Source organism: Carassius gibelio, chromosome B22, assembly GCF_023724105.1.
Source record: "Carassius gibelio isolate Cgi1373 ecotype wild population from Czech Republic chromosome B22, carGib1.2-hapl.c, whole genome shotgun sequence".
Classification (NCBI taxonomy): Eukaryota; Metazoa; Chordata; class Actinopteri; order Cypriniformes; family Cyprinidae; genus Carassius; species Carassius gibelio.
The window spans coordinates 35,936,966-35,951,590 of NC_068417.1; the positions used below are offsets into that span (position 1 = coordinate 35,936,966).

Consider the following 14,625-nt stretch of genomic DNA (forward strand, 5'->3'; position numbering starts at 1 on the left):
CACTAGTGCTGGAGGCTAATTTGCTCACGTTAGATTAACCTTAGGTATCGAAGATTAACCCCTTAGGTATCGACGTTTGGTACTGAACAACAAGATGTTTTTCGATACTCAATGGTATCGAGGCAATTCGATCGGTGCCTGAAAATTATCAAACTCCATACCCAGCCTTTTTGCTAACTTCATTTGTAGCATTTTATTATTTATTTTCTTTTTTTTTTCAATCCCCCAAATCAGAGTTTTAAACTTTATTTAGAGGTCCTAAATGTTCATAAAATGGCTGAATAAAATTGCATATCTGATACGTAATAAAAAGAAAAGAATACACATTGATGCAAACAAACAACATATTCTACTGATGGAAATGATTAACTATGTTTCAGAGAAAAGAATTATGAAATTTGACAACACACGCACAACTTCAACAATTCATATCAGGCTTTGTCTGATATCGTGCTTGGATGGTAGCGTTCTCAGACAAATCCTCGCCTGCAGGCACTGAAAACCACATCAAAGTGATTTCATCAGGCTGTGCACTTGGAACGGAAATGAGAGAACCACGAAAGCACAGTCCAAGCTAAAATCCTCAGAAATTTAATCATTTCAGAGAAACATTGAATATTTATTAAAGATGGAACTGTGGTATCATCTTAATGAAGGGTTACAAAACAATGACATCGAGCAATAGGTGAAATAACAACTTTACAAAAGCATAACTTTTGAGCAGGATGAAAAAGGATGTAAATCAATGTAAAAAAAACAAACAAAGTGAAAAACCAAATTAAGACATGCTGGACTACATATTTAAATATTTAAATCGACAGCACACATACCCAAAGTTTGGTGGATGGATTCAGCAGTGCTGGGGCGGCTGCCGGTGCGAGTGGGTGGGCGGGAACTAAAGCGAGAATGGGCGGGGCTATCCTCACTTCTTTGGCGGGTAATAGCATAGACTCCATCACCACCAGCTCTGTACAGGAAAATACACATATACAGATATGCATTACCAAGTCCAACATGCCGGATGAGTTTTAATTTAATTGACGAAACAGAAAATTAATTTAGGAAATTCAGAAACAGTATGTGTAATGGCAAAATGATGGTTCCTTTAAGTAGTAGTTAAAAAATAAATAAATGAATTAAAAAAACAAAAAACAATTCTAGTATGGAATATATTTATATACAAATTTTTAACTATTCCTCCAGGCTTAAATGGCGTCCATTCAACCTTGTCTACTCCAAGTCCTTTTGAGAGGATATTATATTATCTAATTATTATATTATTCAAGGATTTGGATAAATTATATCTACAAAGGCTCAAATATGTTCTCACCCAATCAAGGGCATAATAACAATGTTGTGTTCTTTCATTCATAACATTCCAGAGCACCAAGGTTAAAACAGTAAGAGTCACGCAACCAATTGTCTGCAGTCATTCCCATCACCGTTTCATTAGCTTCAATAGAAACAATGAGAATATATCTAAGAGTGGATGGAGTCTTGCATATCCCGCATGCACATTAAGATTATTTGTCTTAAGGGAAGAACTATTTACTTGGATTGGCAAGGAAAAATGTGAAAGGAGCACTTCTACTGTGGGCAAAAGAGTCACTGTGTTGGTAGTAGCTTGCATAATCATCTCAAATTGATTCTCTGAACGATTCTAAAATTAGCATGCAAGATGGTTTTAAACTCAAAGTCACATGAATAAAAAATATACGTTGACTTCATGGATCTTGATTTGAAATGAATCTATAAAACCATTCCACCATGATAATACATTTAAAGTAATGCTAAACTGACATACAGTGTCAAACAAGCATAAGATTGTTTCTAAAATAACACCAAATATTCCTCTTGATGTGAACAGGCATTCAGAAATTGGTTCTTACATGGTGTTTTTGTGGGAACTGGGCGTAACGGGCCGCTGGAGGGGCTCATCTATGCTGCGAGATGATGGAGGGTATGATCTTCTCTTCATCTTCACCATGTTGGTCATTATCTACAAAGCATCATAAAGATACTTAGCATTTGCTCATCCAGCATCGCAAACAAAACAACATGTATAACGGTTTCTCAACAGCTCACAAAGGAATCATTCTTTTGAACTGGTTCAGTTCACGAAATCTGAACTGTATGAAACAGATCTACAAGTTACTTTCAGATGCCTGACACTGGCGTATATATAATCTTATAATGCTGGTTTTTGTGAACTCATTCAGTGCTCCAGTTCCTCCAACAGTCACTGAGGAAACAGTTCGCTGCTCATATGCGCATAGGTGAACTAAGCACTTTGAATGAAGAAGTGAAATGAACATTTTTACAGTTTCTTATTGTTAATGTATAAAGTTGAGCTGTTGAAGTTTTTTCACTTTATATGCTTCAGAAATGTAAAACACTTATATTTCACATCATTATTGGGTGCTTTAAAAATATAACTTCATATATGTTATTTCATTGCTTGATTACATAAACAAATGAATTAATCTAGTTCACTGAAACAAACAGACTTGTCTGATGCTCTGGATTATCGGTAATAATGTTCAGTTTCTTGCACAGACTGATCGTTTCACTTCATAAGACTTCAATATATATCGTCAGGAGCCACAGGTATTAATTTTGTTGTCTGTATTTGCCATTTTGACTCTCAAAGCGATGGTAGTTGTTGACTTGCATTTTACGAATCACCAAGGACCACGGTTTCAGCTAAAAATCTTTAACATTCTAGTGAAGAAAAAAAAATCCAATATATCTTAGATGGCCTGTGGGTGAGTAAATTCAACTGACTTTAAAAAGTCCTCTTGTATTTATCATTCGCATGTTTTAACCTACAACACCCTTTCATGTGAAACTCTGGACCAGTTTCTGGTTTCTTTCATAATATCATAAATATACTGTAGAGTGATGGTTTACCCCGAGATACTCTGTTGTCAGCAAAGATTCTCCACTGAGCTCTTTTGGCTGAGGCTGCAGGACTTCCTCTTTATCTAGGTCTGCCTCCATAACATCTTCCTGTCAACAAGATCAAAGAATTCGGTCAAAGGACTGAGTGGGAAACTGCCAATCAAACGCAAATCACAGTGATAGCCTGTTCTGTGGTATCAGAAGTCATGTTGAGCAATTATCTTGTATTGAATACATGACCAAAGTGAATAACCTCATCATCATCCTCCTCATCATCTTCATCATCCGACTCAGGTTCATGTTCAGGGATGCCCACTGTAGATGGCAGAATCATAAATGAATACAAAGGAATCGGTAAAATAATGACATAAATATGGGGAATAAACTGTGGAAAGCAGCAGATGCATTTTTGAGGAATATCCTGGCAAATATTTGCAATTCAGTAAACTTGAACAGTGAGTGAATAAAAAAATAATAATAATTCATAAAAGCAGAATTAAAAGCTGTCAAACTAATTATTTGGTCACACTGACCAAGGCTGTGATACTTTTATGGGGCTTTTTCATTCCTTTTGAACCTGATACCTAGTTTTCATTCATTATTTTACAGAAAAAATTAGACTGGGATATTGTTAAAAAATTATCTTTTTGTGTTCCAAGGAGTTTTGTGTACATGGGTTAAATAAGGCAATCACACATGTATTATTATTATTATTATTTTAAATCTATTTTTCATTTTTAAGGTGAACAATTTTTTGCCGCTTTTTTCCTTACCTGAGTTAAGCTGTTTGATTATGAATTCAATCTGCCTGTTGAGTTCAGGATTTTCTTCTTTACTGTAACAGTGCAAGATCTCCTCCATACTCTAAATGCAACAACAAAATAATCACATTTTCTGTATTATGTGATTGTAGTCAAATAGCAAACCCATCCGTATGGGTCACTATGGGACTTTTCTTGTCTATCTTCTCCACAGGGATTCCAAAAAAATAAATAAACGAATTATGCAAGAGACAAGCTTGGAGAAGAATCACAACATCTGCATATATATGTATATATGAGTCCCTTTCACTGTAGGGTGCCTTTTGGTGTACTTAACTCATTTGCCATGATGACATAAAAATGACTATGAAAGTATGTGTTATATTAGGTTAAGTTTCTTTTTTATATTCATAACATAAGCATTACTTGGCTCTATTATTTTCCAGTTTTTTTTTTTATTTATTTTATTAATTCATTTATTTTTTTGTGTAAGAGGATGCGAGTTATTTTGTCCCATGCACTGCTCATTAAATTTGATCAGCTTATATGTCTCTATAGTACTTGATTGAGTACCATTATTGAAATGACATATAGTGAATGGAAAATTAAAACAACATTTTTTGAGAATTGTGAAGCGAGGGTTGAAAGGTACCCATATATAACCCATACATGTATAAATAAATAAATAAATTTAATCGATAGAGATATAGATATATAACAATTAAGGATTCTTTGATGAAAAGATACAAAAAACAACATTTATTGGAAATAAATATTTTTACTTTATTTTCATCAATTTAATGCTTCCTTGGTTTTTTTTCTGAAATGTAACCTTTTCATTTGTTGCATCATACAACGCTGTTTAACTTTGAAAGATTTGGCTGTTATTGAAAATGCAATGAATTGGATATGTATTATTCATTGGAGTCAAAGCAAAAATCTTGATGTTCTGCACCTGTGAATGAACTATGATTGAACACATACCATCTGTTTGGCTTCCTCTCGTATCTCTGGCATGGACAGGATGCTGTATAATGCTCCATTCACATAGTACCGAATCTATATTTGCATACATGAACACAAACATGCAATGAACATTTGAAACTTCAGCATCCCAGACACTTTTATCCACTAACAGCCAAAGTTTGGAGACATATCATAAAATAGTTAACTATAAAAGCTTTGTACACTTTGTACATTATGTTTGACATTTAATCAACTTTACAACTGTTATTGAGTTATATTAAATCATCATTACACTAAATGATCTAAAGTGACAATACTGTCTTTGGCAGAGCAGCTTTAAAACTGAAATGTATTTTATTTTTGTCATTTGCTTTATAACAAATTATTATTTTTTTTTTTTTTTTACTTATTACTATGAATACCCAACGCAGTGGCATGGCATTTTATTGCTGCATTTGAAAGATGTTATTCATATTAAGGTAGATTGGTTTAAGTCATATTTAAAGGACAGGTCTTTTTTGTTTTGCATTTGGAATTTGTGCTCTACATGAGCTAAATTACATAGTGGTGTGCCACAGGGTTCTATGCTAGGGCCTAGATTATTGTTTTTGTATATATGCCCATTAGGCAAGTTTTGTTATACCTTTAATTAGGACTGCACGATATTGGGAAAAAATGACATTGCGATATTTTATTTTTCTGCGATATATATTGCAATTTTTTCTTACAAACAAAAATGGTGTGAGCACACTTACATTCTCATTTTAAATGATTTAAACATCAACACCATCGTGTCAATTGATTAATATGCACGAGGGAGAGAGAGCAAGACAGCGCTCGTGTTGTTTGAAGACGGCTCGCTCTCTCTCGGTCTCTCTCACGCGTGCTCTCTCTCTCTCTCTCTCTGTCTCTCTGTCTCTCTCTCGCGTGCGCTCTCTCTCTCTCTGTATCTCTCGCGCACGCTCTCTCTCTGTCTCTTTCGCGCGCTCTCTCTCTCCCTCTGTCTCTCTCGCGCGCTCTCTCTCTCTGTCTGTCTCTCTCGCGCTCTCTCTCTCTGTCTCTCGCGCGCACTCTCTCTCTCTCTGCCCTGTTAAACTTGCATGTGTTTTTCAGTCCTGTCAATGATAAACTTTCACTCTATGATGGTTAAGCTGTGCAATTAATCCGCGAATCACATTCGTCAAGGGCCGGGGAGCAGCTGGCCCGTACAGTTAATGAATAACAGATCAACTACGACAGCCTACATCGCACATCCTGCGATGTCACTATTGTGGACGACACATCGTGCAGCCCTACCTTTAATATTATACATCATCTATGTACTGATGAGATTCAGTTATATATTCCAATTGATCCAAAAGGCTCTCAATCCTTTGATGAATTTGTACAGTGCTTATGCAAGATTAAATCCTTGTTAACAAGGAATTGTCTTCATCTTAATACTAATAAGACTGAGTGTGTTGTCTTTGGAACCTCTTCTGCAACTAAGGAAATTATAAGTATGCTGGTCTAAAAAATTTTAATTAGGTTTAATTAGGTGCTGAGCAAATTTATTAATATTTTATTAAATAATAGTGTAGGCTTGATTCCCCAATTAAAATGTTTCAAAAAAGGGAGTGAAATCTTCAAGGAACACTTGCAAGACAAACTTTTAAAATCCAAAGTTGACAAAGCATTCTTATTTCAGAATCGGCTGACGTAAAAAGGCCTAAGTTAATTGACGCCTTGTGGTATTCACCAATCAGGAAGGCGGTGAACAAGCTCAAATAACAAGCCTTGTTTGTGCATATAGCGCTTGAGCAATAACTGCTTTACCTCATGGTTCTCATGTCCCAGAAGCTCCGTCAGGACAATTAGGACATGCTTGGCCTCCTCTGCGCATTTCTTCTTTCCTGAAATGTGAGACTTACTATAATAAATACTGCTCTGATTATAGTACACTTCTCTATTTACTTTAGCAAATCAAATAAAAGAGTGCAAACTAAAAAAGGCTGATGAACAATAATACAATTGTTTAAACATACTTTTATTTCTCTGACAGGTATTGATTATTAGATCATTGTGCCAGTGTATCGTTACCTTGAGTGCGCAGACAGAGGTTCATGAGGAGGGAGATGGCATATTCAAGCGTGTAGTCAGACAAACAGTCGGAGTCATGGAGCTCTTTGACCAACCAGCCAATCAGACCATCTCTGATCATAGCAGATTGCTGAGCTCGTCTGCACATAGCAGAAAATGTACAAACACCTCATATTTCAACATGGTTTACACACTTTTCAAAGGTCAGAAAAAAAACTGTAAACATGATTTCAGTCCGTGTCTTTATTAACATTTATTAGCAAAAGGCATACCTGAGGCTGAGTTTCTGCAGTGCTGCTAGCACGTTTTCTCGAGTAACAGACTCTTTCTCTTCAGTCTTCAGAGAATCAAGCAGAAACCTCAGTAAAGAGGGTATCTGAGACAGGTACATGCGTCCTGGGTGTGCAACAGTGCATGAGATGACATTAAACATGTTTCCGAACTAAAGATGTTTACACAATGTAATACAATGAAATACAAATTCTGTAAATTTTGGCAAAAAGGAGTTAATTACATTTCGCTCAAAATCAACAACAATTTATAATTTTGGGCCACGGAATAAGCCTATATCTGCCAAATGAAAAAAGGTGGGGTAACATTTGAATACAATTGAATTTATATGTAGCTTATGAAATTTCGAGTTTGAAAAAGTAGTTTTTATTATTAAATGCCAAATGGCCAACACAATCCACACATGCTCAATGTGTTCAGGATCAGGATTTTGTTTCTAGCCCACCAATTCAGAATTTATTAATAAAACGTGTGTCCCTGTTTACAGTCACTGATCCACATAAAGGTCACAATATAATTTTTTTGTGAAACTTAAATAATAGGTTGAAATATAAATCAATAGGTTACTTGCATAACACCGGATCTCTGATAGCATTAAGTGAGATGTTACGCATATTCCTCAGAAGCCCAATTCCATTACGCCAGCCCCAATTGATTGGCAGACATGACATTGCGTCAGGGAGTGGCTCCCTCCTCTCGGAATAAAACAAGTGACGCAACATCATGACGATATTCAAAACAAACACACCTCTTCTTGCTTCGCACAGCAAGGAGGGTGTTCTGGTGATACACCTCACTTAAGGCTATCAGAGAACCAGGGTTACGCAAGCAACCTATTGTTCTCTTTCAAGCATACTTTCAGCGTCTCACTATAGGATATCCTTAATCCCGTATTGCCAGATAGCCTGTCTCGAAGCCTCCTGCCAACCAAAGAAACTATTATAGGGCTGGTTAAAACAGATTCAATGGTTAAAACAGAAAAATCCAATGCTCAAAACGGCATGTGCAAACGTTTGAGCTGTATCATCCAGTTTATAGAAGCTCCCAAATGTGTGCGGTGAGGACCAACTCACCGCTTAACATCTTGTAATGTAACCCCTTTAAAGAGGGCCCATGTCGTTAACATTGCTCTCGTTGAATGAGCACGTAAGCCATAAGGAGGCGAAAGACCCTTACGAAATATGCAAGAGAAATTGCCTTCACTATCAAGTGGGATAAATGCTGTTTAGTAATCGGCTTTCCCATATGCGACTTCGCCCAAGACACAAACAGCTGATCACTCACTCTGAACCCTTTAGTCCTCTCTGTGTAAATGCGTAAATCACGCACCGGATATAACATATCCAGCCTTTGCTGTTCTGCTGAAGCAAAAGGCGGTGGGTTAAAGGCTCTTAACTTGAGATGAACAATAGAATTAACCACCTTGGGCATAAATGCAGGATTTGGTTTCAAAAGCACCCGTGTCCCCTGGCATAAATTGCATACACACTGATTTCACAGAAAATGCTTGAATTTCAATTACGTGCGTTGCTGAAGCCACACACCAACGCAGTGGCAGGGACCATGGCTCTGCGTGCAGCATATGTATGACCTCCAATGGCCAAAATTTCCCTGACCATCGCGGAGCAACCAGTATAATTCTAGACCCTCCTCCCTCACTCTGTGAAGGGCTGGAGATATCAATGCAATCAGTGTGAATGCGTACAGGAGAACGCAGGACCACTCATGTGTGTGTCTATTCCCAGAGGCACGCTCTGATCCTACAGAAAGAAGAACAGAGGGCAGAGAGCATTGTCCTGCAACGTGAAGAGATCCACTGTCGCTCTGCCGAACCTACTCCAAATTTGACCAACCACATTCTTGTTCAGTTTCCTCTCTCCAAAAAGGGGATTTCCACTGGACCACAGATCTGCACCCCAGTTCATGATGCCTTGTATGTGTGTCGCTCTCAGGGATAAAATACTGGCATTGCTTGACAAAATCAGTTTGTGTGCCAATATGTGTAAAGGGAGTGATCTGATACCTTCCTGTCTGATTATGTTTGCCACAACTGTAGTGTTGTCCATTCTCATGAGAACATGATGCCCTTTCAGAAAAGGAAGATAATGCTTCAACGTTAGAAATATGGCCAGCATTTCCAAGTAGTTTATGTGACAATGGCACTGCCCAACGTTATGACCTTCCTGGTCTGGACAATGCCCATCAGTACCCCTTGTACCAGAAAGCATGGCCTCTGCCATTGACACAGTGCCAAGACTGCAGCGGACATCACTCTCACTCTCCTCCAGGAGTGCCATAACGGGTCTAGTCTCAGGGAAGCTACCCAGCATTGAAACTCTCTCATAAATAGTCTGCCTTAGGGAATGCCTATTAGAGCTGATTCCACCAGAGAAGTGGCAAAATGCAGTCTGTAATTGTACTGTACTGTTCTCAGCACCCAACAGGACTTAGTGCCTTCTCACCGATAGTTTATTTGCAGTGTTCCAGCACCATCACATAGCCAAATCGCCTGTGACAACACAGATTTCTTCTCACTGTGTCTGACTTGGTGTGAAGACAACTTATATTGTAGATCAGCCTAGTATGCGGCGAGCAGAGCGATGTTGTTCAAGCTTGACTGGAAGCAACTTTCTCCGCAGCACATTTGCACACATCTTGTAGATCCACACTAAGAAGCGGAGAGGATGGTGCCCCGCCTGCCTCCTCCGTGGATCCCGCTGTAAGGTTTTGCCGGATGCGCAGGGGGAGAAAAGGGGAATCCTCAAAATCTTCCTCCTCTTCAGAGAAAAGGAAATCCGATTGCCCCTCTTCCTCAAATTCAAACACGCCCTCCTCCCCTCGTCTGTGCTGAGGACAGTGTAAAACGCTTTGGATGGCCATGTGGTCTGTTGAAAGCGCTATATAAATGCAGTCCATTTACCACGGTGGCTAGCTCTACAGGAATGGGTACCTGAGGGTTGGAAACCGGAGCAGGACTAGCTGACATGAGGGGATCATTGCCAGACAAGCTAGCTTGGCGTGCTAACCTGTGACGGATTTACCTTCTTCATGGTAAATCCGGGACAATTGACCACCATTTGAGCATGTTTCAGGCCAAGACATGCACAGCTGACCTGGTGTGTGTCTTTGCATGAGATCTTGTTCTGGCAAAAGCCACGGCTGTCCCTCGCTAGCTATGGTAGTCTGCATTGCTGCAGCCATAGTTGTGGTACTGAATGACCCTAAGAATGAACTGGAATGCTGAATGAAGGCTAGGCAAAAGCGGCATGGTGGCCAACAGATTGACTATAACCACAGTATCAGAATGATAAGCCAGCAACCTGCATGGAGATTAGTTGATGGCTATCAGAGTTGGATAGGCTTCTGGTGTGAAGCAAGAAGAGGTTTTTGAAAATCATAATGACATTGCGACTCTCGTTTTATACCAAGAAGATGGAGCCACTCCCTGATGCAACATCATGTCTGCCAGCCAATTGGGGCTGGAGTAATGGAATTGGGCTTCTGAGGAATACGTGGAGGGGGCGTATTGGAACCATCCTGCCATGTCTGTTTACACATTAGCTTAATTTTCAGCAACATTTTTAGACATAAAAGGTTTCTCTGGTTACTTTGAATAGCATAACGAATATAGCAACCAATGCAATGAATGTAGTGTAGCAATAGTGTGAATTCCTATTGAAATAAATAGATTTAGCCTGCAAAACTTCACAGAACAACGTTTAATGTTACCACATCTTAAGTAAAAAAATATGTTTTTCATAAAATGGCAAATTCCCACAAAATCAGGATCAGAATTTAAATTCTAGCCTGTTTTTTTTTGCACATTATTGCGCCACCTAGAGCATCGGAGGGATGTGTGTTTATGATGAATGAGCTGAAATCACAAGTTTTTTACACTCTCTGATGTCAAACTGGTTTAAGGAAGAAAAATAAGAAAACTGGAACAAACAAAACAAGACATCTTAGCTTGAACTGAAACCATTTTCACTTACCATCACACAAAGAGGCAAAGGCATTGATGAGTCGTGCCATATACTGTCTGACGATCTCATTTTTGGATTTCATCAGATTAAGAACAGTTTTCTGTAATGTTAACACAACTGGTTAGTCAAAAATGTATTTGGCCATTTTCTTTTTTCTTTTTTTGCTTTTTCATATGGCTTTTGGTTCAATTAGTTGTTCATTAATGTGAAAAGGATTACTTTGTCTGCCTTCCAAGTTTATTCTGTATTTTAGTAACATGAAATATTGATGTTCAGCCTGAATAAAGAGCTAAAGCACGTATGCTATTATCTGACTCGATTGCCCTAAGGAACTTGCTGACAATGATTGGAAGACTTTGAGTCAAGATATCACATAATATGCTGAAACCTGATCATCCACATTCAGCTTCATCCTAAATACCTGAGACAGACAGTTGGTAAACATTTTAGAAATGAACTAGGTCATAGACAGCACTATTTATTTTAAGTGTTTTAATTGCTGTGGTGTAAGTGCACTCATAGTGAACCACAAAACAAACATATATCAAAATCTAGATAGAAATGCAATTTAAATATTTTGATATTACATAAAGGGTTCATTTATAAATTTCCATACTATCCTAAAATATCCTACAATATATTTAAACAAATATACCAATCACTGAGTCTATGTGGACAATGGACTAGATTGTTTATATTTTTATGTGAAGCTCCATGTTTATTTATTCAGCCCAGTCGACAGCATGACACCTCCACATAAAAGAAACAGAGATGTTTTTGCATCGATAAGCATAACGAAATTGAAAGCTTTACATAACTGTATAGGTGCATCACATGGCAATCAGTGTTGAAAACAATGTGTCAAGATAGCTAAATACCATGTCCTGCAAGGTCATATCAGTACCTTGATATATAAAGCCAGATTAGTGTTAGAGCGCAATTCTATAAAAGCCCAGATGGGAGGGGAAAATACTGCATTTGATTTACTAACAATGCACATATTAAAGAACACAGATGCAGCCAGATAATTTCCATAATGACCAGCGCAAATACAAATCATCACCTGCTTTAAGACATGCTTTTTAACTGGGCGTTAAATAATGGCGCAAATAGCAGTAATTTGAGTGCAAATGTTGGTAAATCTCGTTGCATGGTTTATTTTAATAATCTTCTCCTGTTCATATGGCATCTGAAAGGGAAATTCCTATAAAAGCATATTCAGCACGGTTAGCTGCAAAAATAACTGTTGCCTTTTCAGTGCCAATTCTTCACGGGGTGTCTTTAATAAATCCTGACAGTACTTTTTTAATGCCAAAAGACAGTTTACGCTGATGCAAGCTGTTAGTACATATGGGCCATAATATTTTAAAAATAAAGCTATTTTAAATAGTATTTTCAAACTGTAAAATTGAAATTGAAATGTTCTAATTACTTTAAAAATAATTTCCCAACAAGGGTTTTGTAATATACCTGTTTTGAACTGTAGCGCTCCAGAAGATCATTGCTGATGAAGGCTTGTAAAACTGTGTCCCTTTGCTCACCATGTAGAGATCTGGTTAACCTCTGGAAAAAAAAAAAAAAAAAAATTGCCATGTAAAGTGTAAAGCAATTTGTTCCTCATTGGGTACTCTAAAGGGTGTATTCTCAAAGATGGAGATAAAACAACAAAATATATTCTACAAATTCTTTAGTTTAAAGAAATCATGACCATGCGGTTTGACCAATATTAACAGTGATTCTAATATTTTGTTGTTGTTTATTATTTTTTTTTTAATTGTGATTTTTTTTGTCAGAAAAGACGGGGTACATCAGTGATGTTTTTAGATTACTAATGCTAATTCTGAGTTACCCAGCGCAAAGCTTGAAGCAGCAAAGCCTTCAGTCGATCTGATCCATTCACTAGATCTTTCTTCAGCTTCTCGTAGTCAAGGGAAGGCAACAACGGCACGTCTTTGGGCCTCCTGAGAGGATGAAAGGATGATGAATCAGCACATGAGAGCTGGCTCTTCAGGTTGCTGATGGGAATCTTTCCATCTCTGGAAACATCACGTTTCCATAATCTGGTCTGATTGCATTTATAGAATTACATTTGAGTGATCTGACAAGTACAAGATGAAAAATAAAAGTTTGTTGTTTCAAAAAGAAACAAAAGTTAACAAAACTACATACGTTTTGAATTAAATACGTTTACAAAATTTACAACAAAGATTACAGTTTCACCCGGGTTTCTAAAGGTGATCTAAAATGAAACTATTTGATTGTATTGACAGCTATAGATGTTACAAGTTATTTCAGTTCCAACAGTGACACCGAGGCTGATGTTTGGTTCATTGTATTTTATTTTGATAAAGTATCAACTGCGCTGTCAAGGAACGGATGTTTTGTGTGTGTGTAAGCGTGCCAGCGCGATCTAAATCAAATATATTTCAATTTATTCCTTGTATGTATATATGTACTGCAGATTATATGTATTTAACATAATGTAAAACTATTTAGCATTTTCACATCTAGGTGGAAAACATTGTTATATGTACTACTGTCTGTCCAAAATAAATGAAAAGAAACCAAACATAGTAGGTCTTTGTTTTCCTGATTTTTCTTTTAGGTTTTTTTTATATTTTTTTTTTACATGATGTATATAATTGGCCTTATAAAATATTTAGGGGTTTTGGGTATTAAAAAAAGTCAATCGATCAATTAATCAAATGTAAAAATCCCTAAATTACATCAAGTTATGAAATGTTTATCAGACACACCTGCTAGTATTGGTTAGACGAGATTCGATAATATTTATATCAATTAAAAAAACAACAACTTACTGAGGTGCGACTGATGCGCGCAGCATTGAGGATGCCTGCATGGGGGAAAAAAAGGAAATTAATTGGTTGATACATTGGCTTGCAAACAAAATAAAAAAATCTGTGCATGTTAGTGAACTGTTAGAAGGTTATTCTACAGTATGTGAGTATTAATGTCGTTGCAGTAATTAACTAGCATGCGTTCTACAATGGTTGCGAGCGCATGCAGTACGGTGGAGTTACATGTACGTGTACATGCGATGAATGACCTGAAACAAATTAATAACCTGGTCGAAAAGCAGGGAGGTTGGAGGGGGTTAGTGAGAGGAATTCCCAATGCTCATTACAGCACTGCACCTGCAGGAACTTACTGCTAACTGAGCCAAAGAGAGCGGCAAATTCTGGCATCTCAAAGATGCCATTAGAAGCTGTTCCTTAGGGAGGGTTACAACGAAACCCACAAGCAGGTGGATCATGTGAGCACAAACTCAGGTTGTTCCGCATTATTTGAAGTGTGAGGAATGGTGATATTAGTGTGCGGGTATGTTACCTGAGGCCAAATTTCCTTTTCCTGTCAAATATATATATAAACATCCTTCTTTGAAGGGCTGTGTGAGTCATGCTAGTTTAACTTCAAACTGGTTTGAGGAAAAGCTCAGATAGCCGGAGTTATGCATACGAACATTCTCAAGTTTGGCAATTCTTAAGTGTTTGCTCTGAATATTTGCATTTTGTCTGCGTATGTGGATTACACAATGACAAGGGTTTGAACGTAATGAGTGTATCCTGGTCCAGAGAAGGATTACATGGTTTATATGTATGTCAAACTTAAGAGTTGATTCATTG

The 14,625-nt window shown here is 37.5% G+C and overlaps 1 protein-coding gene across 5 annotated transcripts in view; it reads right to left on the reverse strand.

Annotated features, from left to right (window-relative positions):
• The window catches only part of LOC127987279 (lisH domain-containing protein ARMC9), a 38,562-nt gene that overhangs the window by 12,702 nt on the left and 11,235 nt on the right, over positions 1–14,625 (reverse strand). For all 5 annotated transcript variants that reach the window (XM_052589530.1, XM_052589527.1, XM_052589528.1 and 2 more), the window contains 13 exons: positions 13,801–13,835; positions 12,831–12,942; positions 12,452–12,544; positions 10,991–11,081; positions 6,980–7,103; positions 6,708–6,847; positions 6,444–6,520; positions 4,647–4,721; positions 3,675–3,765; positions 3,155–3,216; positions 2,911–3,009; positions 1,890–1,999; positions 831–967 (listed from right to left, as the gene is read on the reverse strand). In XM_052589530.1, the coding sequence (XP_052445490.1) occupies positions 831–967; positions 1,890–1,999; positions 2,911–3,009; positions 3,155–3,216; positions 3,675–3,765; positions 4,647–4,721; positions 6,444–6,520; positions 6,708–6,847; positions 6,980–7,103; positions 10,991–11,081; positions 12,452–12,544; positions 12,831–12,942; positions 13,801–13,835 (1,246 nt within the window). The remainder of the gene's footprint in view (positions 1–830; positions 968–1,889; positions 2,000–2,910; positions 3,010–3,154; positions 3,217–3,674; positions 3,766–4,646; positions 4,722–6,443; positions 6,521–6,707; positions 6,848–6,979; positions 7,104–10,990; positions 11,082–12,451; positions 12,545–12,830; positions 12,943–13,800; positions 13,836–14,625) is intronic.